General features: G+C 33.8%; 1 protein-coding gene across 3 annotated transcripts; it reads right to left on the bottom strand.

The window, feature by feature from the left end:
- Positions 1-10,840: 10,840 nt before the first annotated feature.
- On the bottom strand, positions 10,841-26,291 carry LOC101267885 (phosphoglucomutase, cytoplasmic). Of its 3 annotated transcripts, none has more exons than XM_010321581.3 (19): positions 26,049-26,291; positions 25,830-25,918; positions 24,524-24,605; positions 23,711-23,766; positions 23,360-23,473; positions 19,136-19,198; positions 17,794-17,913; positions 17,607-17,707; positions 17,127-17,186; positions 16,935-17,034; positions 16,655-16,812; positions 16,469-16,564; positions 16,276-16,339; positions 16,093-16,174; positions 15,825-16,000; positions 15,655-15,731; positions 11,987-12,119; positions 11,090-11,206; positions 10,841-11,009 (listed from the first exon to the last, which is right to left on the bottom strand). In XM_010321581.3, the coding sequence occupies exons 2-19, from the start codon at positions 25,908-25,910 to the stop codon at positions 10,938-10,940; spliced, it is 1,752 nt and encodes a 583-aa protein (XP_010319883.1). In that variant the 5' UTR covers positions 25,911-25,918; positions 26,049-26,291; the 3' UTR covers positions 10,841-10,937. The 3 variants fall into 3 exon arrangements, with proteins under 3 accessions (XP_010319883.1, XP_004237571.1, XP_004237570.2); XM_004237523.5 differs by having other exon boundaries at positions 25,830-25,913; positions 26,049-26,210; XM_004237522.5 differs by having other exon boundaries at positions 26,025-26,124.
- Between the last annotated feature and the right edge of the window lie 859 nt (positions 26,292-27,150).

Here is a 27,150-nt window from a genome sequence, read left to right as displayed (position 1 = left end):
GATGTGCCAAGAACACCAAAAAACCCTTACTAACCATTTTCTTAGCACAAAGGAAGGAGATGATACGAACCGGATTGGAAGTGTAGTCACCCTCCCACACTAACGGATCTGTCCCGGGCTTGGCTAACGTCACAGTTTTAGCGTTACAATCCAAGATTGCAAAATTCGAGAAAAGTCAAGTCATACCCAGAATTACATCAAAATCAACCATTTCTAAGATAACCAAGTCTACATAAGTATTATTCCCCACAAAAGTCACCAAACAAGACCTATATACTCTTTCAACTATCATAGACTCACCCACCGGGGTAGAAACACGAATAGGCATGTCAAGCAATTCACAAGGTAAATTATGACCATTAGCAAATGAGGAAGATACATAAGAAAATGTGGATCCGGGATCAAATAATACAGAAGCCATGCAATCACAAACCGAAAGATTACCTGTGATGACAGCATCAGATGTCTCTGCCTCAGATCGCCCAGGGAAAGCGTAACAATGGGCCCCATTACTTGTCTGTCCGTTGCCCCTACCATGTTGTGTTGTAGTGGCTCCAGTTTGCCCATCACCCCGGCCATTTTGGTGACCACCATTACCTCGGCCACCACGTCCTCCAAAATAACGGCCTCTACCATGACCACCTCTACCTCTAGCTATTGGGGGTCTATAACTCTGTTTTGGACAATTCCTCCTAATATGTCCAGTCTCCCCACATCCATAACACTCTCTGGAGTCAAGCATAGGTCTCTCAGAGAAGTGTTGACCGGTCTGTGGTGGACCCCCAACTACAGTCTGTAGTGAAGACTGAATTGGTCGAACTGAGTAACCTCCTGAACCCTGTCCTCTAGAGTAAGAACCATTAAACTCACCTCCCTTTCAAAATCTTTTTGATGTTGATGCCATGGTGAAGTCATCTGGCTTCACTCCCTCTACCTCTATCACGAAGTCTACCACTTCTTGAAAAGACTTCGCTGTAGCCGCTACCTGTAAGGCTGAAATCCGCAATTCTGACCTCAACCCCTTCACAAAACGGCGAATCCGCTCTTGTGGACTGAAACAAAGCTGAGTGGCATATCTGGAAAGTGCACAAAACTTAGTCTCATATGCAGTAACCGACATCCTATCTTGCTCTAGGCTCAAGAATTCATCTCTTTTCCTATCCCTCAAAGTCCGGGGAATATACTTCTCCATAAACAAGCTAGAGAATGATGCCCAAGTCATAGGTGGTGCCTCTGTTGGTTGACACTCAACATGTGACCGCCACCACATTTTGGCGTTCCCTTGAAACTGATAAGTCACAAAATCAACACCAAACCGTTCTACTATACCCATCTTGTGTAGTAGCTCATGACAGTCAACCAGAAAATCATAGGCATCCTCAGATTCAGCACCCTTGAAGACTGGAGGTTTCAATTTCAAGAACTTACTGAAAAGTTCATGTTGATCATTTGTCATTATAGGCCCTGTAGTCAGACGAGGAAACGTGCCTATTTCCAATGGAACATCCATGCGGGGAGCCGCAGTAACCGCATGTTGTACCTCCGGACCCTGAGGTGCTGGTGCAGAAAACACTGGAGGTGTTTGACCTTGATCAGATAACCCACTAAGATAAGCAAGAACCTGATTGATCATCTCTGGGGTAGGTTGGGGAGGCAATCCCTCATTCTGTACTTGTTCAGTTTCCCCTTCCTCACCCTCTCTTACTACTTCTTCAGTCGGTGGAGGAGTCACTGCCCTAGTATCAGATGGGCTAGGTGTTCGTCCTCTTCCTCTAGAGGACGTCCTCCCACGACCTCTACCACGGCCTCTTGCCGCTACTCTTCCTCAAGCTATAGCCCCAGTGGCTGGCTCAGACGCTTCTTGCCTTGCCGATGTTGATGTTGGCGCAGTTGTTGCTCTAGTTCTAACCATCTGCGAAATAGAGTGAAGATGGTCAGATACCAATTTATATCACCTAGATACCAATTGGACCCAAGTAATAGCACGAAAGAAAGAAAGAATGGAATTTTCCTAAAATCTTATAGCCTCTCAAAGAAAAGTAAAGGCGTCCCCCTACCGTTCCTTAAGACTCTACTAGACTCGTTCTTGTGTGATGAGACCAACGAACCTAATGCTCTGATACCAAGTTTGTCACGACCCAAATCGGGTCGCGACTGGCACTCACACTTACCCTCCTATGTGAGAGAACCAACCAATCTAAACCTTAACATTTCAATATAATATCAACAGAAAGTAATGCGGAAGACTTAAACTCATTAATAAAATCAATAACTATTATTATCCCCAAAATCTGGAAGTCATCACCACAAGAACATCTATGATCAAATTACTAAACTAAGAGTATTCTAAAAAGCTAAAACAAGTAAAAGCTAGTCCATGCCGGAACTTCAAGGCATCAAGACATGAAGGGGAAGACCCAGTCCAAGCTAGAAGCATTAGCTCACCCTGAAATCCGGTGTGATTGAAGACTGGCTAGAATTACGGTTGAGTTGAAGACGACGGCACGTTTGCTGCCCTCCACAAATAACAAAGAAGAAAACATAAAAGTAGGGGATCAGTACAAATACAAGTACTGAGTAGGTATCATCGGCCAACTCCAAATAGAAAACAATATATATCAAGTAATATCATAAATCAACTACAATACTCTACATGTAGCAACAACAATCACTATAATCATTACCAAGTACCGCCAAGTTCACACATGAGGACTCAAGCCTCAATACCATACTCATTTGGGAATTAGGTTCATTAGATTGAGTATATTAACATCTTTCAAGATTCATTATCTTTATTCCTCTTTTGTCGGTACGTGACACTCCGATCCCCTACTACTATGTGTCGAAACGTGACACACCGATCCCCTAAATCTACGTGTCGGTTCGTGACACTCGATCCCCTAATTCTACGTGTCGGTTCGTGACACCCGATCCCCTAATTCTACGTGTCGGTTCATGACACCCGATCCCCTAATTCTACATGTCGGTTCGTGACACCCGATCCCCTAATTCTACGTGTCGGTTCGTGACACCCGATCCCCTAATTCTCATTCTATTAATTCATCAAGCCTTCTTTTATACCAAGGCATCATCAATAACAAGAGATTTTCAAGATTTGGGATTCAATAGCTTCATCATGCCTTTTTTATCACAATTATATAAACACATCACACAAGCACACAATTAAGCATATAGAAGACTTACAATACAACCCAACACATATCATTCGCTATCAAGAGTTTACTATGAATAGTATAAAAACCATAACCTACCTCCACCGAAGATTAGTGATCAAGCAAGCAATTTTCCCAAGCTTTGTTCTTCGTTTTCTCTCTTCCTAGTTCGACCCTCTCTCTCTCTTTGTTCTTTCTACTTTTCTTATTCAAACCCTCTTTCTTTTACCCTAATTACAATATAATTAAGGACAAAAGATGGCAATAATAACCCACTAATTAACTTAAGGTTACCTCTTTTAACCCCCAAGTAATTAGACTTATTAAAATTAACCCACTAACTTTATAATTAAAGCAGGAACAGTCCAAAACACCCCTTAAAATAATTATAGAAATCCGACCCAGTCTGGGATTATGCAGCCTGTGACGGCCCGTCGCGTCTGCGACGGTCCGTCCTGCTGCTCCGTCAAAGAGTTCAGAGACTCAATTTCTCTGAAGAGTCTGTGACGGTCCGTCACACCTGTGACGGTCCGTCCTGCCATTCCGTTACGAAGTTCAGAGAGTCGATTTCAGTACCCAATTTTCAGAATTCTAAGTATTTTGGAACGAGATACCCTCGACGGTCCGTCGTACCTACGACGGTCCGTCGTACCTACGACGGTCTGTTGTGGGGCCCGTTGTCTTTGCCAGTTTTTCCAGAATCAAAGTCTGCTGCTCAAAACGACTAAACAGGTCGTTACACAAAGTGAGTGTTATACAGTCGCTAGTGACGCGTGAGGGACTTGTTTAGTATATTTTATTTTTTATTTTTTCCCTTCTTTTTTCTCATTTTATGCCCACTATCTCTTCCACTAATTTTCAAAGCTTAAAGTACTTCAATGGAGGTTAAATCTTAAATCTTTTTTATAATAATTTCAATTTCAATTTTAATTTCGCACTACAACATATAGACACAAAAATAATAATAAATCGAACACATATCAACAACACCCCAAATCATGTAAGTTCACCCACAATAATCTTAAAATAGGAGGAAAAAATTGAATTTTGACTCTGTAAATGTCAATCTCACTAATCTTGAGCCCTAATTAAAGTACAAATATCACAAAATTAAAGAAAAAGGACTGCAATCTTAAAAATATAAACCATTATTGTTATAGGTTTGCCCCTTTAAGCCCTAAATCAAATGAAGAAATGAAAGGGAGGGTGCAACGAATGTGGATTATGACTATAAAAAATAATGAAAAAGAGAAATAAAATGGTGAAGATGGTTATGTGGTTGTGGGTGTGATAAAAAGATAATGAAAATGAAGGAATATGATAGAGTAGATTATGTAGCTCTGGATTTATGAAAAAAAATAAAGCTAAAAGTATTAAAAATGGAGCAATACAATGGAGAAGATGAATGGGAAGACGATTGAAAGTTGTGGGGTTCGCATTTTTCTTTAAATTTGGCAAATATCTTATTTAATTTTTAGGGATAAAAAGACCACATGTCATTTATTCATTGATTACTTTGTCGTGTATTAATTCTTATTGTTTCTCTTTAATAGAATAGACTTTTAATGAGTTGGCATGATATAACTGGGCATCCAATCCACGTTGAGGCGCTTGGTTAATATGCTCTTGAAGTTAACATGTGCTATTGAAAAACTGCCAAAATGATATAGTATAATCTGACATGAGGTATCTAAAATAAACAAAGTTTAGTTAAAGTGTCTAAGTGAAATTTTTTGTCAAGTTTAGCGGGTCACCGATGGATTAAGCCTTTATTTTACTCGCCATTTTAGACATATTAAGAAAAGACAATTACTTTTTTCGTGTTTTACCCTTAATATTACATACTTATCCTTCATATTTTCCAAGCCCTAGTACTATCATCATTTAATAGGAATAGTTTGGTAAAATACCTATATCAACAATTATTTTCTTAATGGGTGTGCTAGGTCATACAATAACAGAGGGAGTAACAAATATTTATGGAAAAAATTTCAAAATGTCAATACTTTGGCATTTAATAGGGTTTCTTAGTCACACTTTTAATATTTATCTAAAATGTCAATATTTTAGTTTGTGATGTAATTTTTATTTGTTTGATTTTCAAGATTAAAATTATTTAGAAAGGAGAAAATCAAGGGTATAAAAAATATTTTTTAGAAAAAGGAACATATCATTTAAAATTCTCATCAGTTACAAATTCAAAAAAAAAATTCCTTTTCATCCTATTAGATCAACTTTCCTTTTTGTTATGTTTTCATTATAATTGTATATCATTATTTTTTACATTTTATGTGCTCACTTAACCATTTAAATTAAAATTAGTTTTTTTATTTTCAAACTACAAATTGTATTTCGATTATTAAAATTGTATTACATGATTGTCAAATATATTTTTCTTTTTTTTTTGTATTACGAAAAATATTATTGATTTTATCTCAATATATATGAATATGATTTATGAAATGATACAAAATTTGAGAAAAATAGCATACTTGGTAGAACTAATAAATTTGTTGGAAAAGGATATAATATTCTAAAAAAATAAAGTTGACTATGAAAGAAATAAGAATACAAGATTCTAGAAAGCAGATAGCATACATAGTGAAAATAATATATGGAAAAAGGATAAATATATTCGAACTATAGTTAATGGTATATAAATATCCTTTGTCATACTTTACGTTCATTAATACCCCCGCCTTCCAAAATTCAGTGTACATTTGTCCCTCCCACTAACAGAAAAGTTATATGGTACACGTGGTGCAATCCTACAGCTCTACCCAATTTGACCAGTTATTTAACTCAAAAACACATTTAACCCACCCACTTTACTCATTATCCACATAAATAAGCTCACATCGATTCCATGATTTTATGACTTTACCCTACTGATTATCATTGTTCAAAATGTAAATTCATAATCATAAAATTGATTTTCAATTTCTGAACGTCACATTTTTCTTACAGGCAATGACCATGATGGGTCTATATGATATATCATGGTTCACATGGGAGGGATTCATAGTTCTCTTCAGGATGATGTTTCAATTTGATTTTTTCTTAACAATAACTTTGTGGTCGTGTTTCTTCTTGTTTTTTTTTCTTCCAACTTAATATGGTTCGTCTCCGCCATTCAACTCAACACTTTCAACAATTACAATCTACATTCATTGCAGTATCTAATGAGGCTCAATTACTTGAATATTTTTGTCTATTGAGATAGAATTTATATACCAACTAGATTAAATCCTTAATTTCCGACAACGTCAGCAAGAGTTAATTCAGTCACCGTCTTCTCATATCAATCGAAATTTATGAGATCTAATCAACATATTTTCGACAAGAATTTGTTGACCCACTTGCTATTTCAATGTTCCAATCACTCCCCCACCCCCCCCCCCCCACACACACACACTAATTTTTGCCTCTTTTTGTCCCCACAATTCTCTTCTCTTCATGTGTTTTATGATGATTGTTGTTGTTGCTGTGTTGGTAGGTGCTGATACTGGAGATTGGTGCTTGGTCTCATGGTTGTGTAAATATGATTCTAAAATTAATGATGCACAAATTATTGGATTTTGAAATTTTTGGTGTTAATTCAACTTTTAATGAGTATGGAATAATCAGATTTTATCATCTTCGATGGATAGAGAAGATGAATTAAAAGAAAATAGGTTTATTTGAGTGGAAAATGGATAAATTAGGTGGGTTAAAAAGCTAATGGGGCGGGTATTTGAATTTTAAGATAAGTAATATATTAAATCGGATAGGATCGTAGGATTGCGCCACGTGTACCATATAACTTTTCTGTTAGTGGAAATGGCAAATTACATTGAATTTTGGACGGCAGGGGTATTAATGAGCGTAAAGTATAACGAAGGATATTTATATACCATTAACGATAGTTCGAAAGTATATTTTGTCCTTTTTTTCCAATAATATAATAAGAATACAATATTCTAATATATATATATATATATAAATTAACTGTTATGCTTATGAAATACAAATTCATATGAGGTAACATACATATTGAATATGATATAATCAAGATACAATATTCTTAAAAAATACAAATTGACTGTTATAAAATGGGATACATCTATGCTTAAAAATACAAATTCATATGAGATATGTATTTGAATGACTTCAAATAAAAAAGAAATACATTGTTCTTAATAAAAATACAAATGATGAGTAAAAGAAATATAATTGACAAACAAAAATCAATATGAATACTATTCTGGTATGAGTACAGTTTTGCTACCTTCTTCTTTGACTCTCTCTTCTTCTCTCTGCACCAAATTCAAGTTTGAATCTGTGTTTACTTGTGCTATAAGCAAAATTCGAAATTATTAAATATGAATGTACAAAAAAAGATCAAACAATATATTAGGTATGAATACTAATGTCGATTACTACAAATTACAATCTACTAAATCTTGAATACGACAACAAAATAAAAAAAATCAAAAAATAGTGTTTCAAATACTAAAAATTCAAAATGCATAAATATTTGATAAGTATGTTAACAAACTCACATAAAAACTGAAAAAATGACGAAAAATCTGTAATACATACAATCCAAAATTCAACATAATTTTTTATTTTGAAAATAAAATCTCATGACATCTCGCAAAATAAATGATGATTTCGAATATACCTTTATGTATTGAAAGATTTCTTGAATTAATCGATAGATCTGACAATCAGAGGTATGAAACTACATATATTGTGTTGTTAATTCGATTTTTATTTATATTTGTGAGATGATCATTCAATCGTGATACATTAGTATTTGTGTTTCTTGTATAAATTGATAAGTACTATACTCCTATTTATTAGATACATTAAATAAGTAATCTTGGAATTAAAGATCAACAAGTTACTGTGTGATACATGTAATATTAATTTAAATTACTGTTTCATTACCAAATATCTAACATGATACATTACTATATGTATATCTTGTTGTCTGTGGAATACTATATTTTATAAATGATACATTATGCATATATTTTGTTGTAAAAGCATCAAAATGTTCAAGAATGAGGTATGTATCATATTAAAGTTATATTTTGTACCTGATATAAGTATATAAGTTTAGTTGTTTGATTGTTTGTTATTGATGCATAGAAATAATTATTTTACGGAATGTATCACTAATTTCTTTAATGTTAACAGGTTTTTGAATCATGAGAGTATCTATATTCAGTCTATGATTCTGGAAGAAAGATATATTGTTTGCCTTGAAAGATAAATATGCAATTGTGGAAGATTTCAAGTTGATCAGATGCTTTTTTATAATAATTTTTTTTGTTGATAATAATGTATCTGATACAATAAGGTAGTGAAAGAATAGTGTGTGTAAGCTAAAATAAAGTGTATCTATAAATGTATCATTTAGTAGTTGATTATGTATTTGATACAATAAGATTATCAATGTTTACGTATTTATGTATCAAGATATTTAATTGATACATAGTGGTTTTATCAAAATAAACGAGATACATTGAAAATTAAGTATCAGATTCTTGGAACAAACAATGATTGTAGCAATGATGAATCGAATCAATAATAAAACTAACAAGACTAATTTAAGAATCAAAATGAATGAGATGCATTGTGTCTTTGGCAGTGATAATCGTGTAATGACTGATCCAACTATTTCTTTCTCTTTTTTGAACTTGTATTTCAATGTAGATTTAAAATTCGAACATGTATAAACATTGCAAATCAAACACGACTTTCTAGTTTTTGATTTATAACAAAAGATTTCTAACAATATGAATGAAATAAGAAAAATATTATGTAATAATAAAATAATCAAATATGAAAAGAAATTCTAATACAATTAAATAACAAATATACTTTCATAATATAGTAATTTGTGATTAATAAGGTATATCAATCAATTGATTTTCTTTTTATTAGTTGATTTTTATTTTTGTTATTATTTTTTCTATTTCTTTCTCTACGTTATTCTCAAATTTCAATCATTTGTTATTTTTTTTAAAAAAAAATCATCACCAAAAAGTAAAAGAGTTTTTCTAAATCTTGATTCAACATATAATTTTTTTATGATTCAATCAATTTTAATTTTTTTGCTTTTTTAATAAATTTTTTGCTTTTATCTTATTTTTTTATTTTCTTAATCTGATTTTTTTTAAAAAAAACGATTGATTTTTATCAACTTTGATATTATTTTAACTTTTTATTATTATAATCTGAAATTCTATTATTGAGAAATAAAAAATTATTTTTTGAAATTTTGATTTCATTTTTGGTATGGTATAGGGAGTGATTTGTGGATTGTAATAAGGAAGTAATAAATATTAATTTTGGGAGTTAGGATTTATGTGTCAAATGTTTGGAGTTTGGGAGTACAATAAGGAATTTTGGAAAATTTTAAAACTAGTAGGGAATAATAGAGATTATAAAAAAAAAGATGTGTATATAGGTAATTTATCCTTAAATTAAATATATTGCAATAAATAAAAATTTAATTATAGTATAATATCATGAGATTAGTCATTGATTTAGGCAACAAATAATAGGCCCATTTGCTGAGCCAAAACCTATTTAAAGAAAAAGTCAATGAAAACGTATCAGTACAAGTTGCATATTTCTTTATACTCGACTATTTCTTTATTTTTGAAAGAAGAATCCTACAGATAAGTGACTTTAAGGATGGGTTAATATGTTAAAAAGTCACTCAACTTTCACAATTTATCTAACAAAATCATTAAACTTTATTTTATATCAATAAAATCATTCAACTTAAAGTATCAATAAAATCAATTAACTAGATTTGTCGTTAAAACAAATCTGGGACTAGCAAAAAAATCTGGGACTAGCAATGACAAGTGCTACTACTACTACCTCTATTTCTTATTGATTCATCATCATATAGCATTTTCATTGGCTTATAACAAGAATGGTTCAACACATCATGATTATAACATGATAATATAGAGAATTATTAATTCTACAACAGGAGCGGGCAAAGAGCTAAGGATAGCTACGGAAATGGCAGCACGATGACTTCTATATCAAATTAGAACTCAATCACTGTATCGACTCTTCAAAAATTAATCACTAGTGATTCAGTTAGCAAAGATATCACAATTAACATATGGAAGCATAATCAATCTAGATGGTCATTTAAAATTGAAAAAAATAAAAACACTTAAATCACATAAAAATAAGAGAGCTTCAATGAACCATAAAATCAGAATGAGAAGATTAAGTTAATGATTGAGCCTTTGATGAGTTTTAAAAGAAATGTTTTAGTTGCAATCACTTGAAACGAGATCAGAGCTAAGATCAGAAAAACCTCAAATAGATAAGGCCAGAGCTCTATATTAGCCATTATAGCTAGACCGAGAGTAGAGCATTTTCATAGACTTGTTAATGAGTTTTATTTATTTTTGAGCTTCATATTACATGGTATAATAAAGAGAATTTTTGAGTGACCTTTTAACTGTTGAAAGATTGAAATGAAATACTAGGATTGTTGGTAAATTTTAATTTGTGGACAAGAAATTAATGCCTACACTAGTCATTCAAGATGAAAGGGTAAAGGAAGAAGAAATATATATATATATATATATATATATATATATATATATCCTAACAAAAAACACTTCAAACTCCAGACAGAAGAGTGACTGCAGAATCGAAAACTTGATAGTTATCATCATCTCGGAGAGTAGTAGACTTATTCAATTGAGAAAGTAAAGCATAGAGAATATGTTTGTTTGTTTATGTAATAACAGTTGGGGCAGAACGACCAGTGTATTCCTGCATTTTCGATAGTTTAAGAGCAACCTCCACCTGTAATAAAAGATAAATTTGTTTATTTAGCAAATACACTAAGAAACCAAAAAGAAAAAAAATGCCCCAACGTAAATTACCAGGGGAGCAAGTGCTTCCTGAGAATCTCTACCAATCTTGGATGAATCCTTCTCATACTGCTCAATGTACAGACGGATAGTTGCACCCTCTGACCCTGTTCCAGAAAGACGGAACACCTACCACAGTACCAAAAAAATTAGATAGACATTTACTCCACTTAATTCTCACACACAATTGTTTTCATTTCGGGCTACCACAAACAAACTCCATTCATTAAGAGTCGCTAATATCTCAAGGAACTCATATTCACAAAGATTTGGTTCAAAGAAAGGCAGCCATTAATGAAGACAAACTCCGTTTCTAGTGGTATCTCAAAAGATCTGCAACATCAAATATGTAGGTTGATTTCACAAAGATTTAAGATGGATTTGGTTGATAATTCTAATTTGAGGTCAGAGAAAATTGGTTTCCACATTTTACTGCACAATTTTGATTTTACCCATTACTAATCCAATATAAAATATGGCCTTTTCACTGCTGTCTTCTTTTTCTGATCCGGAAGCTCAAAGGTAACATAAGAGAAGAAAAGACAAAAAAGGATTAATAAGTATATTTAATATAAAATCATATTAAAATAAAAATAAAAAATAGTTTATGCTTCTCACCTTCTCAAAGAGAATGAAATACTCTTCTAGCCGCCTGAGCACTTAAATTTTCTATTTTTAAATAATTTAGGGGTTGACAGCATTCCCGAAAAGATAAGTGTGTCTTTTAGACTTCAATCACAGTTTGGGGGTATTTATGTTTTTTCCCTAATTCTTTTGATAAAAGAGAAACCAAACCAGAACAGAATTTGTATCCCCAGTTTTCTGTATATTTATCATTCCTATCCAAAACAGCCTCTAAAATTCCCATAATTTGAGTTGAGTAATACAAGAGCAGGAAAGATTCCTTACCAGTCGTGATCCATCTTCAAATAGATATCTTATACCTTGATGTTTTGAGACAGAACCATCAACTGGGTCCTTGTACTCAAATTCATCAGCATGCACCACATTTGAAACATCTGAACGGATTCCCTTTATTAACCTGTATACGAAATTATCTCAAGATCAAGTATTACACATTGAAAAGACACATCAATGGTATTAAAATTTTTTGCTCTATAACAAATACCTACATGACAACAGGAAATATTACAATAACCATTGCTACCTTCAAAATTCACAAAAAAAGGTCCAAGAAAACATAAATTCAACCGGCATCGGCAAGTTATCTGACTGATAATACAGTAAACACTACCAGTAATTTTGGAAAAAACAAAAAAAGGGAGCATGCCAATGTTTTCAACTTCAAACAGTGTCGTATCTGATGAGGAAAATCTAATTTTGAAGTTGGTTTCTAATACACTTCTTTGGGAACAACACTTGAAACTATAAACTATCACAATCTTGAATAGATTGGACAAGCAAAATATGTGCTTTGTAATTTAAGGTTTCAGGGTACAATAGGTTAAACTACTAGCGATAAGAACATCCAGCGCAAACATCCATTTTCTCTTTCAGATAAGTAGTATTAGAGTAATGTGATGCTGCAACCTGAGTCGGAAAAAGAATAGAACTTTACATGTATCTAGCATAAAAATCTGGTATAAAATTTGTGAACTTGGAAAACTAGAAAAATGATCAAGCAACTATTATTTAAGATATTAAATATGGAGAACACCTAGCTCTTACATAAAGGAAAATGGAAAACTACCAAAAGTGTGCCAAGCTGGCAAGCCGATGTCTAACAAGGATCCCAATGAAGCAGTCAAAGAAACCAGACACCTTAAGTTACCATTACGCAGAGACCAGTATAGCAGAGGAACAACCATAGCAGAACTTAACAGGCATGGACTCAATTAGAGATTAAGCTATTCTTGGTTCATTGGTACAGCTAAATTTGAATAGGATGAATCTACCACATAGGGAAAGATGGCCCCTTGAAAGGTTGAATTTGATTTGGCTGCACGCAAATCACTAGAAAGCTTATTGATTTGACTCATCACATTTCATTTCTTTTGGCAGGGAGATTGTGAATCATCTGACAAATGTTTCGATTTGATTATTTGCAAAAACCACCCCTTAGAGAAAAAGAAACAAGATCCAATCATGCAACAATTCTTTTTTATAGGGGAGAAGCAAAGTGTGGGGTTTAAATAAAAGACCAAAAATGCAATCGGAGCCCATATGTAATAGATTTCTGATTTTTCCTATTCATGGCATGCATATCAGGAGTTTAAACAACCCCTTTTCATTAAGTCCCATTATTTGATATGAGAAGCAGATTATGTTTATGATGATACAACAATAATACAAATGTTCTAAAGGGTGTTTGGTTTGAAGACAACTTACACAAGGATTATGATGCAGGGCTAAGTTACGTAAGAATTTTAGTAGTTATACAGGGATAAGAAATACCAAGATTATTTCTCGTTGGGTGTTTAGTTCATTGCACTAAAATTGGATTACAAGATGTAATTTTAAAATATTTATTTACTTTCTAAGCTAAAAAGTAATGACTTTGCAGTTATACCCTTAAATGCTTGACCTTCATTGACTTCAGGGAAAATTTAAAGTTAGTTTGTCCTTTTGCTATTTTATCCATGTATAAATTATAGAAGGATTAGTTATTCAATGCTGTTGGTGGTATAAAACAATACACCATTGGTGGATTAAGTTGTACATAATTCAAATCATGACCAAATATTGGATTAAGTTATACTAAATTATATATCTGATCATTTTCCTTATACATTATACCAAAAGACCCTAAAGAGAGTCAAAGATTTGACTTGATGTCCACAACCATGAACCAAGTGATTCAAAAGCTAAAGCTGCTGCAGTGGTCAAACTAAGCTAGCTATTAAAGGCTTAGGGCTCTAAAATCATCCTACCAATTACAACACTTCAATGAAATGAGGGAAGGCATGCAGAAGAGTACGATTTAGAATAAAGGGTGGAGGGATGGACCCATTATCCACCAAATTTTGAACTATGCACCGCTGGCCCTCTGAGATTTCTTGGTTATATAAAATCACTTCTTGGTATACAAATTCTCTTTACTTCCTACGACAGAAGGATTTCAGTTTCTAGGAAGGAGTCATAGATTAATCAATGGGGTTATGGGACAAACCTCGTCCCCCAAATGACACAGTAGTTCTATTTAAAATAACAGCGCTAGATCTAAAAAAAAGGATACACAAATTTGTTATATTCTACCACCTTACTGTTAAAGGTACTGAAACCATCAAACTAAGCTAGGACTAGAGGTCATGGCTCTAAGCTCATCCTGACAGTTAGAACACTTCATAAAAAGTGGAGGGCACGCAGAAGATTACAATTTGGTATAGAATATTCTCCTGAAACTCGTACTACGTAAGGCTTTCAGTTTGAGGGATGGAGTCATAGAAATAATATGCTGGTAAGGGATGAAAAAGGTCTGTGTTGATCAGTAGCATTATGACAAAGATAAGAAACTTGTCTCTATGATTGAGCACCATATTTAGAACTGCACCATAACCAACATTGAGAAAAGATAAGGTTCTGTGATCTTCAAGAAACTTCCCATCATGAACAAGGTTAAGTGGCCAACCTTGCTCTACCATTTTAACATTATGAACCAATAAGGCAGCCTTGACTTCTATTTGTAGGAAACCATGGTCAGTTTGCATTATGACAAAGATAAGAAACTTGTCTCTACGATTGAGCACATATGAAGAACTTTACCATCACCAATATACAGAAAAGATCAGGTTTTGTGATCTTCAAGAATCTTCCTATCATGAATAAGTTAGACCAACTCCTTGTAACTTATTCATTAAGGGAAATTAATTTCTTGAAGATGACAAAACCTTATCTTTTCTCAATATTGATGATGGTACAGTTCTTCATATAGTGCTCATTCGTAGAAGACAAGTTTCTTATCTTTGTCATAATGCAGATTGGTCATAGAATCCTACAAATAGAAGTCAAGGCTACCTTATTGTTTCGTGATGTTAACGATTATAAAGAGCAAGGTTGGCCACTCAACCTTATTCATGATGGGAAGTCTCTTGAAGATCAAAACCTTAACCTTTCTCAATATTGGTGATGGTACAATTCTCCATATGGTGCTCAATCGTAGAGACATGTTTCTCATCTTTGCCATAATGCAAACTGATCACTGAATCCTACAAGTAGAAGGCAAGGCTATCTTATTTGTTTTGATGTTAAAACGGTTATAGAGAGCAAGGTTGGCCACTTCAAATCAACAACAAGATTAAAAAAATGAAATGCACCCACTAATACAATCTAGTACAGCTGCACCTCTTAGATGCTATGTATAACTGCTCCAAGTGTCATTTGAGTACACAGGATCAGTCTAAAAGTCACTTTGTTATAATTATAATTGAAAAAAGACCTACTACCCCATGTTTAAGCTAGTTTCTTCTGGAATTTCTCATACAAAGGATGGACATCATCAAATAATAAAGATAAGGAAATAGAAATATAAAATGAGAGCAGAATTGCATTAAGTCATTCTTTAAAAACATTGGGTATTCCACAGAAAACTTGAAAGTTGAAACTAATAGATAGCTTACTTGTTAACTTCATCAATGGAAGATTGCAGCTTCACCAAATGAGCCATAAGATCCTTAGCACCATCAGCATTGACATTCTAAAGAAACAAAAGAAATTGACTGACTTGATTTGAATTAAGGAGATGCAGAAAATGTTCATTTAACATTATATTTAACTGTCAAGCAAAAACCTCGTAGTCATATCGAGTGTAATAGTGACGTCCATAGGTTGCCCAGTGTTGGCGAACAATATCTTCAACAGACACAAGGTTACCTTCCCCAAGGTTGTCCTTATTCTTATAGGCAAGGATAGATAACCAAGCCAAAACAGCCCATATTCCATCTTTCTCTCGAATATGGTCTGAGCCTGTGAAGAGATAATTAAAAAGATTTAATGCCTTTGCATGTCCAATCTACTTGTATCGAATTAGATGCAAGAATTAAGTCCGGAAAGCCAACCAGTTCCAAAACTTTCTTCTCCGCAAATTGAACACATTCCAGCATCCATCAAGTTACCAAAGAATTTCCAACCAGTGGGTACCTTAGCAAAGGCAATGGAAAACATAAAATTCAGCATGCCTCAACCCTCCACCAACAAAAGATAAAACAACTAACATATAAATGTCAATGGAGCTATAGTACCTCAAAAAATTTCAAGTTCAGGTGTTTAGCAACGATATCAAGAGCAGCAGATGTGGGCATACTCCTGTAGAAAGAAAGATAAGCATTGCATCACATTAAACTCTGACAGATTTCATCACAAGATGAAATGCTCTTGAATAGAAATATTAACAGCATAACAATCATGTACAGCTTAGCTCCAAATGATACAGACCTGGCAACACCTTTCAAACCTCCAGAAAAATAAGGAATAGCTTGTACAGCATTGGCAGCAATTATAGCTACAGAGTCGGAAGGAGTCACAAAGAATCTACAAAATAAACAGAACAAAACAAAATTTAAGATGCAACTCAGGAAAGTCACTAGTTGTAGTTCAAAAAAGAAATCAACAAGAAGTTACCTTTTCCCCAGGACCATGTTACGGTCCCCATCTCCATCAGCAGCTGCTCCAAATTCTGGTGGATTCGGTTCAGAATGCGTTTTAGACAATCCCATACGTGCAACTAACTCCTTTGCATAGGTCAGATTGGGATCGGGATGCCCTCCACCAAAGTCCTCCTATTAAATTAATCATACATTTCATAGAAAGAACAAAAGAGTCCTAAAATATAGCGTTAGAAGAACAGAAAGCCAAACAGTTTAATGCAAGAAATTTCTCAATGGAAGGAAAATGAGAGGACCTTGGGTACACAATTAACTAGAGAGGTTTCATTTGCCCCAAGCTCCTCCACAAATATACGCTTTGCATGTACGCCAGCAACTCCGTGAAGTGCATCATAGCTACAATGGGCATAGATGTGAGAAACTAGCTGACACTCTTCGTAAAAAATTTGAATGGAGAATGTACATTAAAAGGTCTCAAACGTGCATACCAGAAACTAAATTTTGGAGAAGAGAGCAACTTCTGGATAGCTGGGAAGTCAAATATTGACCTGGAAACAGATAAGCAATGTTAAATATTGAGTCAAAAAAAGAAAATTTACTTCAACAAGAATAACTAAATTAAAGTACCGATAAAAAGAACAATATGAAGGTAATAAAGATGAAAATAAGCTTTAAAACAATGTCCAAAGACATATGCATGAAGCAATATCCCTTATAAATTTCAGTCAAAAACAAGCCCAAGACATATTACACAGCCTTAAAAATTGGAAGGGACTGACACACAACGCTCAATAATAGTTGTATAGTGCCTTTGCAACAAATTGTTGATTGACCTTTAGATATCAAAGGACACATTTACATGCATAAGCATTACTCGACATATATCAAAGGGCACATTTACATGTATAAGCAATACTCGACTGAAAGCAGAAAGACATTTGTTTTGCACATAAGAGAAAGATTCATACTTCAACAATTTCAGATAATCACTAGTTGAATCAAAAACGTCAACGTCAAATTTCCCCTTTGGACCCTCGAAGCTCGAGACACCTGTTGTAGATATAATCACCTACATTCAAGTTGCCATATTAAATTGTTACTTCATCAATAAAATTAAGACTCAGGAAAATATACTAGGGAAGCAGTGCATCTTACATCCGGCAGGCCCTCGGCAATCAAGTACTCCTTTATTATTGTGGTATTCTCATAGATCTTGTTTGTTATACCTTCCGGAGCAGGTCCACCATTTTCCATGTTGTACTTAATTCCAAAATCCTACAGGTGAATACATATGAGAAACTGTAGTCTTCAGGAAAAGCTGACAAAATTTATCACCTGGGTGTTCTGAACACTCTTAACAGGTATTCAGAACAAGATAGTCCAAACAATTTTATAAGAAATCTAAAAATAACTGATAGGATATCCCACATTTATTTTGTTTTCATAAACCATTTTCCCACCGAAGGTGTTGTCCTCCAAATAAAACACCTTTCGAGGTTACTAGTCATTGCGAAGGCATTCCGGACACTCTAATAGGTATACTAAGAACCAGTTTGGTCATAAAAATTGTTCAGTTTTCTCTCGAGTAATTTTCACTTTATTTGAAAATCAGTGTTTGGCCATGAAAATTTGAATCCAACTTAAAGTTGTATTTCAAATCTGGAAAACAGCTTAAAACTGATTTTTTATGACCAAAATATTAGTGAACTTGTAACCTGTTCTCCAACTCATTTTTCACTTTTGAAGTTGTATTTTGAGTATATCCAAGAACATTATTCCATGTGTTCTTTGCAAAAAGTATAACCAAACACAACTCCAATTCCATAAATTCCCAAACAAAAAGGGATAAATATTTGGTTATGGCCAAATGCCTACTAAATAATCTGAAAGGAGACCTACAATCATTTCATCAACCATAATGTATTCTTCGCTGCAACATTTTCCCTCCAAATAATAGAACATGTTTAAAGGGCATGTACATAGATGTCTGTTGTGTGTATATATTTATAGGTTCTTGATCAGCTGCACCAAAGGAACATTTCATCATGTCCCCTCCCCGCCCTCATGAAAAATAAAAAGTACATACTAACTCCCTAGAGAATAGAAAATAGAACGTCTAAGTTGTGTTTTTCATCTTTAAAAGGAAGATATATATTTAGCTCAAACAAGCAATGAGCAAAACCAGTTTTTTATCAAAAGAATATGGAAGCATACCAATTTTAAAATTGTACAAGCTTAGGGAATGACTCTTAGTACGTAGCATGATTTTCAGGTCTCAGAGAATACAATTAAACTATAACTGAGCAAGGGAAAAGCCGTAAAGAGAAAAAAAAATCCTACTTTTCAACTGTGAATCAAACATGAGTTGATAAAAAGACCATAACAGTTAAATCCTAGAACAGAAATTAAAACTTCCCAATTCAATAATAGGTTATCACAACATGTTGGAGAGATGCAGAAACAAAACATTAAAAATAGAAAATATTGCTGGCAATACCTCATGAGGGCCACCTGGGTTGTGACTTGCTGTCAATATAAATGCCCCAGTAGCTTTAGAACCCTGTATTAAGTATGACGTATGTGAGAAATACAGGGAAAAAAATATCATTGAATTGTGTATCTACATTATTTACAATAAGCTCTATTTATGGAAACTACACGACTATCCTTCTCCAAGTAAGATGCTATATAAAAATCATACCCCTATGTCTGTTCTAACACTCTCCCTCAAAGCTAGTACATACAAAACCATATGTACAGAGCTTTCTACATATGTAATTAATACGAGGCTTAAAAGGACTGGGTGAAAATATTTGCTAGTTGATAACTCAATTTTCACAAAATTTTGTAACAATATATCTGGAGGTTTTTTTTTTTTGACAAAGTGACGCTCAATCTCAATGTGCTTAGTCCTCTCATGAAATACCGACTTGATGCGATCTGAAATGCCACTTGGTTATCACAGCAAGTTCTATTTAACAGATTTTTTCAAACTTTAGCTCTCTCAGCAATTATTTATCCAAACTAGCTCATGCTCAATATTCTGCTTTTGCACTAATATCGACCAATCACACTCTATTTCTTACTCTTCCAGTATACCAAATTACCTCCTACTAAAACAAAATATTCTAAAGTAGAATATCCATCACAAGGTGATCCTACCAAATCAATGTATTTGTATCTAACGACCAACTCATGACCTTGATTTTTAAAGATAATCTTTTACCTGAAAATAACATTATGCATTGCAGAATGTGAACAATTGCATCACAATGACCATCAGAGGAAGAATCCATAAACTAACTTACAACACTCCTAGGAAAAGAAACGTCAGGTCTTAGACATTAGAATATTAAGATGTGGTTTATAGATTTGAACACTAAATAATTAAGACAATTTGTTTTCAAGCATCTGAATATACATATGAAAATGTATATCAAAATTATTAATGAACATAATAAAGAGAAATAGACTCCTTGAATATGAAATTAGCTATCACGTTATCAAAGGCGAAAAGTGCAGAAAAAACTATAAGGTCTATTTGGGGTTTAAGCGCAAATGAAGTGTGGGTTTTAATGAAAAAGGGTGCAAATGGAGAAAAAAATAAAAACATACATGTTTAGTCCAAGACTAATAATAATAAACATGAATGACAAATATATGATCAAAGAAATTGAACAAATAATATGATAAAAGTAAAATATCAATTGTTTAGTGTCACTTCTTCAAAAAGATTCATTGGCAAGGAAAAGTTTGCCTTAGAACCTTGATAACGACACTAAAGCGCACATAAAGTAAGGCGAAGTGCACAACGTGTTTTGAGCCTCGCTTCAGGGCTTAAGCGCGCTTAAAGCATGCCTTTGACTATACTGGTCTCCTCCTCGCCAACATAATAATTTCAACAAGTGAACTGAACCTCCATTAAAGGAAATTGAAACTCAAAATCTCCAGTTTCAAAGAAGAAAAGGCAGAAAATAGATTCAAGTTTTCACACATTTTTCTCTCAATCCCATACTCCACTCTACCATAAGATTATAGCGGTTGCAGTCACCATTTTTTGTCGTTGGTCCACCATCTTCAAGAGGATTTACCAAAACACTTTTCTAGACCATCTGTACTTCCAAAGGTTTCTCCATTTATACATCCATCCAGCATCCGCAAGACTCTTGAGACCTTGAAATATGCATCACCATCTTCTTATTTGACATCACCACATTCTCATTTGACATATTCGATGACTTTACATGAACATATTATTATTATTATTATTATTATTATATTTGTAAACATTTATCCCATAGACTATAGGTGTCGACGATAGCTAAAAGAAAGAGGTGAGATGGAGATAAAGATAGAAGTTGAGGACCATGTCAATGATGTTCAAGATATAGGATTATAGATTAGAAGAAGAGAGGTTTAATTAATTATAAGAATATTAAATATAAAAAAGCGAGAATGAAAGGTCTGTATGATTTTTCAAACTCTATTCTAGATCTGATTGGATCAGATGCATTGAGACTCATTAAGTGAAAAAGTTCTAAAAATAACAAATGCACTTAATGGAATGAGATTGAGAACCCAATTATTCAGATCCAAACCGCACTTAATGGAATGAGATTGAGAACCCAATTATTCAGATCCAAACCTTTATTAAGTGCAAAACAATGAGGCCTAATTAAGTAATTTGAGTCAAAATGAAAGATGAAGGTATCTAATTATTTAATAGCAAGACAAAAGGATTGCCTCCCCCATCCCCCATCCCCCCCCCCCACCCCAAAAAAAAAACACAACTAAACATGAAACTGAATGAGGAGTGCGAGCAGTCTCGATGAGGTGCCAAATCTCTCTCTACTACTCCATCCGTTGAGGGGTGTACAAATTAGAAGACTGATTAATAATTCCTTGAAATTAGGTCATAAACGGTGGAAACTGGCAGGACGTATATTCAACGACATTATCACTATGAAAGGTACGAATAGAGAAACCAAATTGATTTGTATTTCAGCACAATAACTCTTGAATTATCATCAATGAAGCTACAATATAACGAAATCTTAAGGTTGAGATGATTCTACTATGAATTATGACCCCAAAGATCAAAGTGAACTAAGGAAAAAATAGTCTCTACACAACTCTCAACACTACATGGAAAGGTAGTGCGAGTGTGTTTCCTAAGTTTGCACGATTTACAATCTGATATGGACAAGCAAGACAAACTAGGCACCATCTTTTGTACATTCAACAAACTTGAATATCACAAACATTTGTGATCTAAGTGTGGAGCATCTATAATTGGACATGCTCGGGTGGGATTAGGAGAGGTAAGGCTATAGAGGCCTTGTTATTCATATTCTACCCCAATTGTCTGTCTCCTACGGCAGTCCTATATGATAAAAGAGTCCTCAAAAGAAAGAATATGGCACAAGATTAAAAGGACAACCACGGACATAATGAACAGAATTTAAAGTGACAGAGCATAGGGGATTAGCTAGCCCAATTCCTTTTTCTTTGGTTTGGATCCCATTCGTTAAACTCTGAATAAACAATATTTGACCGAAGTGATTTATCATCGGAGATATGATCAAAAGCAGTAGAGTCCACAATCAGGTCCCAAGACCGTGAGACAGTGCGATTGAGGCCACTTGTGGAGATGTCTGCTTACTTTCTCAATAGTGTAAATACTCATTATATTCCTCTTCAGATAATTAAACTCGTTGATGACATGTAGTGTCCGCTTGAGCAACATGAGCATTCTCGGATGGTCAACGATCCAATGAATAGCATACTTCACGAGTGTGTCCCAGCTTATGAAAATAACTACACTTTGGTCTAGATCTTCCAAAATGACCTCTTCATCAATTCTTCATGGATTCTGATGATCTACGTTTTGATTTCCTCATTAAGGATTTTGGATGAATCATAGCACTTAAGCTTCCAATTCTCCTGTTTAGGAGCCAAAAATATCACCAAAAAGACATCTTGTGAAATTTTACTTGAAAACAGCAAGCAATGAAGATCTGGTTGTACTGTACAAGAATTAAGATCTCACCAAAAATAAGAAGTGACTGGATCTTGAAGAGAATGGTAAGGATCAGCTCAGAGTCTCCTCATGATGCTGACAGTAGAATATTTCTTTGAAAAAATGGCCTAAAGTAGCCTGGAATTGTCGGGACAGTGTTAAAGTCGACAAAAACCTAGATCTTGCTGGACTGTGATCAAAATTACAGAATATTGGGTAGGATTGGATTGATGGAGCAACCCCACTGGAAAAAAGATCACCAAATAAGCACGCGCTAGCACGTGGATCTGACGTGCTCGCATGAAAGGTACTTTTGGCGGTGCATGAGTGCCTATGTGTTGCCTATTTTCAACAGATCTGAAAAGGTATTCTGGACCCATTGGTGGTGTTGGAATTCACACAACACTACCAAATATTAATTTAATGCAGACAGCTGTTTTGCCACCTGAAAAAATGTGCAGTGACTGATTCTCTTCCATGGAAATTTGCACAACAATTAATTTCCCACAAATACTCTGATACTATGTAGGAAATATAGGAGAAAATATTAAGTAGGATACTACTTACAAACCAGATTCCCTTTCCTATTCTAACAAACTATTATGTTGACAGATACTTGAAACAAGTAAACTCGCATTATCGAAAAGGAAAGGGAAATATGAATAAAGCAAGCTGATGTAGCTCTAGAGGCAAAGTACTTACATCAGCCCCGACTCTCTCACGAACAACAGCTGATACAGCAGGAGTGGACAAAAGTCCATTTTGACCAATCCAAACACGTCTTACTCCATTTGCTGCTGCCATTTTTGTAATGATCTGCAATGAAACAGACCAAAGAGGTTATACGCTGAATTATATCCTTCGATTAAGGCATAAACATTAAGCAAGTTAGGCATCGGGCCTCAGTAAAAACATGAAAAAGAAACTTTGCATTTCAGAATGTCCCTTATGCATTTGAGAGAACATTGAAAACATTTTTATATTATTGATTGTGTTCAGGAAAACAAATATCCAAAATAAAGAATTGCATAGGAAAAACTTTATTAATAGTACCTGGATAGCATCCTTTGAATAGTATCGGCCATCACCAGAAACCACAAGTGTAGCACCTGTAACAATAAAAGTGTGATTAGAAGAAGGGACAAGACAACAAAATCATCGACTGACCCCTAAAAAGGGGGATATATCTATGCGGCTGATCTATGTAGAAGGGTGGGATTTCCGTGGCACCAGACGCCTGGGTTGGAACTTTCTGTATATATCTATTATAGAAATATAATAAATACTAATTGTGCCACCCGGAGTAATAGCTGAACATATGATGCAAGTGATGAAGAGTCAATTTTCACTGTCGAAGGACGCGATTTCGAATCCCACTTGGTGCACTTTTCTTTAAGCTTTCTGTAGAACTTTTTAACACAATCTTTATTGAACTTTTGTCTATTCTTAACTTTTGCTCACTTTCTTTTCTTCTTTTCTTTTTTTTTTTAAAAAAAAAGAACAAGAGATCCATCTGTCACCCGCCCTTTGGACCAATCAAAGCTTTCTTCCCTTGTATTATCAGCACAAAATATAAGTAGTTCCCTTTTTCGAAGTTGCATGTTTTGCAGTAAGTTGTTATAATTATTTCATTCTTTCTTTTGACCAATTTTCAATATAAATCAAGACAAATAACCCAAAATGATGCACAAAATTGATCAAACCAGCTAAATTTTTACTTTTATTTGAACTGTATAAATAGCGACACTGTTACGTTCAAAGCAATGTGGCACCAAAACCTCCAAATCCCAGATTCCCCTCTGCTTCCAATACATGCAAGAAATGTAGAGGAATACAGCTAGACAAGGAAAACATAAACTTCCTCACCTTCAACTCTGTCAGCTCCAAGTGCATTGAATGTTGCCTGGACAAAATTTTGCAAGTAATGAGGTTGTATGAACACCTTCACCTGAAACAGCCCAGCCAACTTCATTTTAGACTCAACAATCAAAAGCCATTAAGATAACAGCGCAAAAACAAGCCAAGACACACTATATGGACAATATATCATGCAGAACTACTGATTTCCTTTATTCATGAGTCAGTTAACTACAATTTAAACTACCAGTTTTGAAAATATTCAATCAAAATGCAGAAAGAGCTGCAAAGAGGGTGAATATAACAGATATTATTCTATTGTTCCAGCTGTCTCGGGATGAACCACATGAACATTTGAGGCTTTCATCCTTAGAGGAATGTGAAGGAAAACAACTCAATAACAAGTCAATTGGCTAAAAACGGTAGAGTTTAAGAACATCATTGTAACTTTTGGGGGTCTGTAATTGTGCATCTGTATGTGCTTTCTCTTTTTGACCACCCACTCCCTCTTAGTATAACTCAAACTATTCTGATATAGTTTACCATAAAGCTAACACCTCTTGTGAGGAACTATGTTTCGTTGACATAGTTAAAACACTTTTTGATGGGTCGTGAATATCCCTCCAACACAATTTGATCAGTGTTTTTAGCTTTTTAGAAAAAATGAAAATTTGACTTATTAACAGAGATATTAAAGTAGATTTTTTTTTTCAAAAATAAGATTTTATGTTAGAAATTACCACATAAAGTACTACATAAATTGCATTTTTTTCATCACAACAACTGATTCTGATATCTAATCTTTGTCAGCAAGTTTAGGTTCTAGGCCTTCCCAAGAATATATAATGCTCAAGAAAAGAGAAAACTAATTGAGCATAGTTCATAGTGTTACTGGCAAGCAAGGATCTTACTTGATCTAATTTAAATAGCTTATTTTATGTCCAAAGAAGCATGCATGAGGGAAAGACAATATGATCAAGTAAATTTTAAAAGACACTTGTCACGCCATTTGATACTTTCATTTCCATTAATACAATATCTCATTAGATTACAATTTATTCCTTAGATCTATACCTGCTGATTACAATTTGTATACCTTGATAACTACTTTAACCAAAAAATAATAAGTGCAAGCAAATCCAATAAAAATTGGATTGTACTCGAGCAGCAAAAAAAGCATCTGGAAATTTCACTGAATCGGTGGAACGGGAAGGAGATAAAACCGTGCTTCCACAGAGATCATATCAAAGTTGATGAAAACATTTAAATTTTTATTTCGAACAAAGTGTTAGTTTGAAATTGCTTTCAGATTTACCTTCTTGCGGAGACCGGAAGTACCAGGCTTCTGTCCTTCAAATGGCGTAGTTTCGACGCGAGAAACCTTGAAATTTGCCATTTTCTTCACTAGAAAAAACAGATCAACAACACACAAAATTAGCAGAAAACACAAAATGGAGAGATTCACACACATACAAGCACAAACAATTACATCTACATTGGATAAACGTACACCGTCAGAGAGAGAGTTTCTTACATCTGAAGATTTGGAAAGATGAGTTAGTGATGGATGTGTGTGGAGCTTCGAAGAGAGCGATTCACTATTATAGGCGACTATATTATTTATTTATAGTTACTTGTATTTACTTAATTTTCACCCAAATTTTAAAAAATACTTTTAAAAACAAATTTTATTTCCAGAATATTTCTGAAGTATCAACATTTTGCTATAAAAATATTAAATGAGTGTTTCATTATTATTTTTTTATTTTTTAATCATAGACAATCTCATATAACAAAAACAAAAAGGAATATAGTACAAAGACTTCCAACAATTCTCTTGGGCTTTTCGATTCTTTTTTAGAACAACTTTCACATATATCAAATAAAAAATTTATATTTGTATGCTATAGCAAATTTTGCATAATTATGCTCTATAGCAAACATAAAATTGTATAATTCGCTATACAAATACAATTGTATAATTCGCTGGCCTATTTCGCTGCAATTGTATAATTCGCTATTCTATTTCACTGCAATTGTATAATGCACAATTGTATAATTCGTAGCCTATTTCACTGCAATATTTTTATAAAATTTGTTTTGCATACAATTGAATCAAATTAAAATGTATGTATATTGCATAATTATAAGTGTATGGCAAGAAGATATATGTTTTTCACTCGCCTTATACAAAAACAGAAACACAATATATACACTTCTGTTGTATAAAGCTAGAGAAAATTGTACTTCACTGCAATTGTATAATTCGCAATTGTATAATTTGTTGGCCTTTTTCTCTGCAATATTGTATAAAATTTGCATTTGTCTACAATTGAATTGAAGTAAAATGTTTGTAAATTGTATAACTAAGTGTATAACACGAAGATATATGTTTTTGCATGTATATATATATAATTTTCTCTCGCTTTATACAAAACAGAAACAGAATTTATACACTTCTGTGTATAAAACGAGAGAGGCGAGCAGAGGGAGAGTGACGAGCGAGAATAGGATAGTGGCGAGCGAGATTTTTGGGAGAGAGACGCCTGACAAACTTTGGCTAACGTTTGCTATGGAGCACAATGAAATCAAACCCTAGTTACTCCATTTATTTTAGGTTATTAGTTTGCTATTAT

Source organism: Solanum lycopersicum, chromosome 4 (genome assembly GCF_036512215.1).
Source record: "Solanum lycopersicum chromosome 4, SLM_r2.1".
NCBI classification, from domain to species: Eukaryota; Viridiplantae; Streptophyta; class Magnoliopsida; order Solanales; family Solanaceae; genus Solanum; species Solanum lycopersicum.
This window is presented reverse-complemented; position numbering and strand designations above follow the sequence as displayed.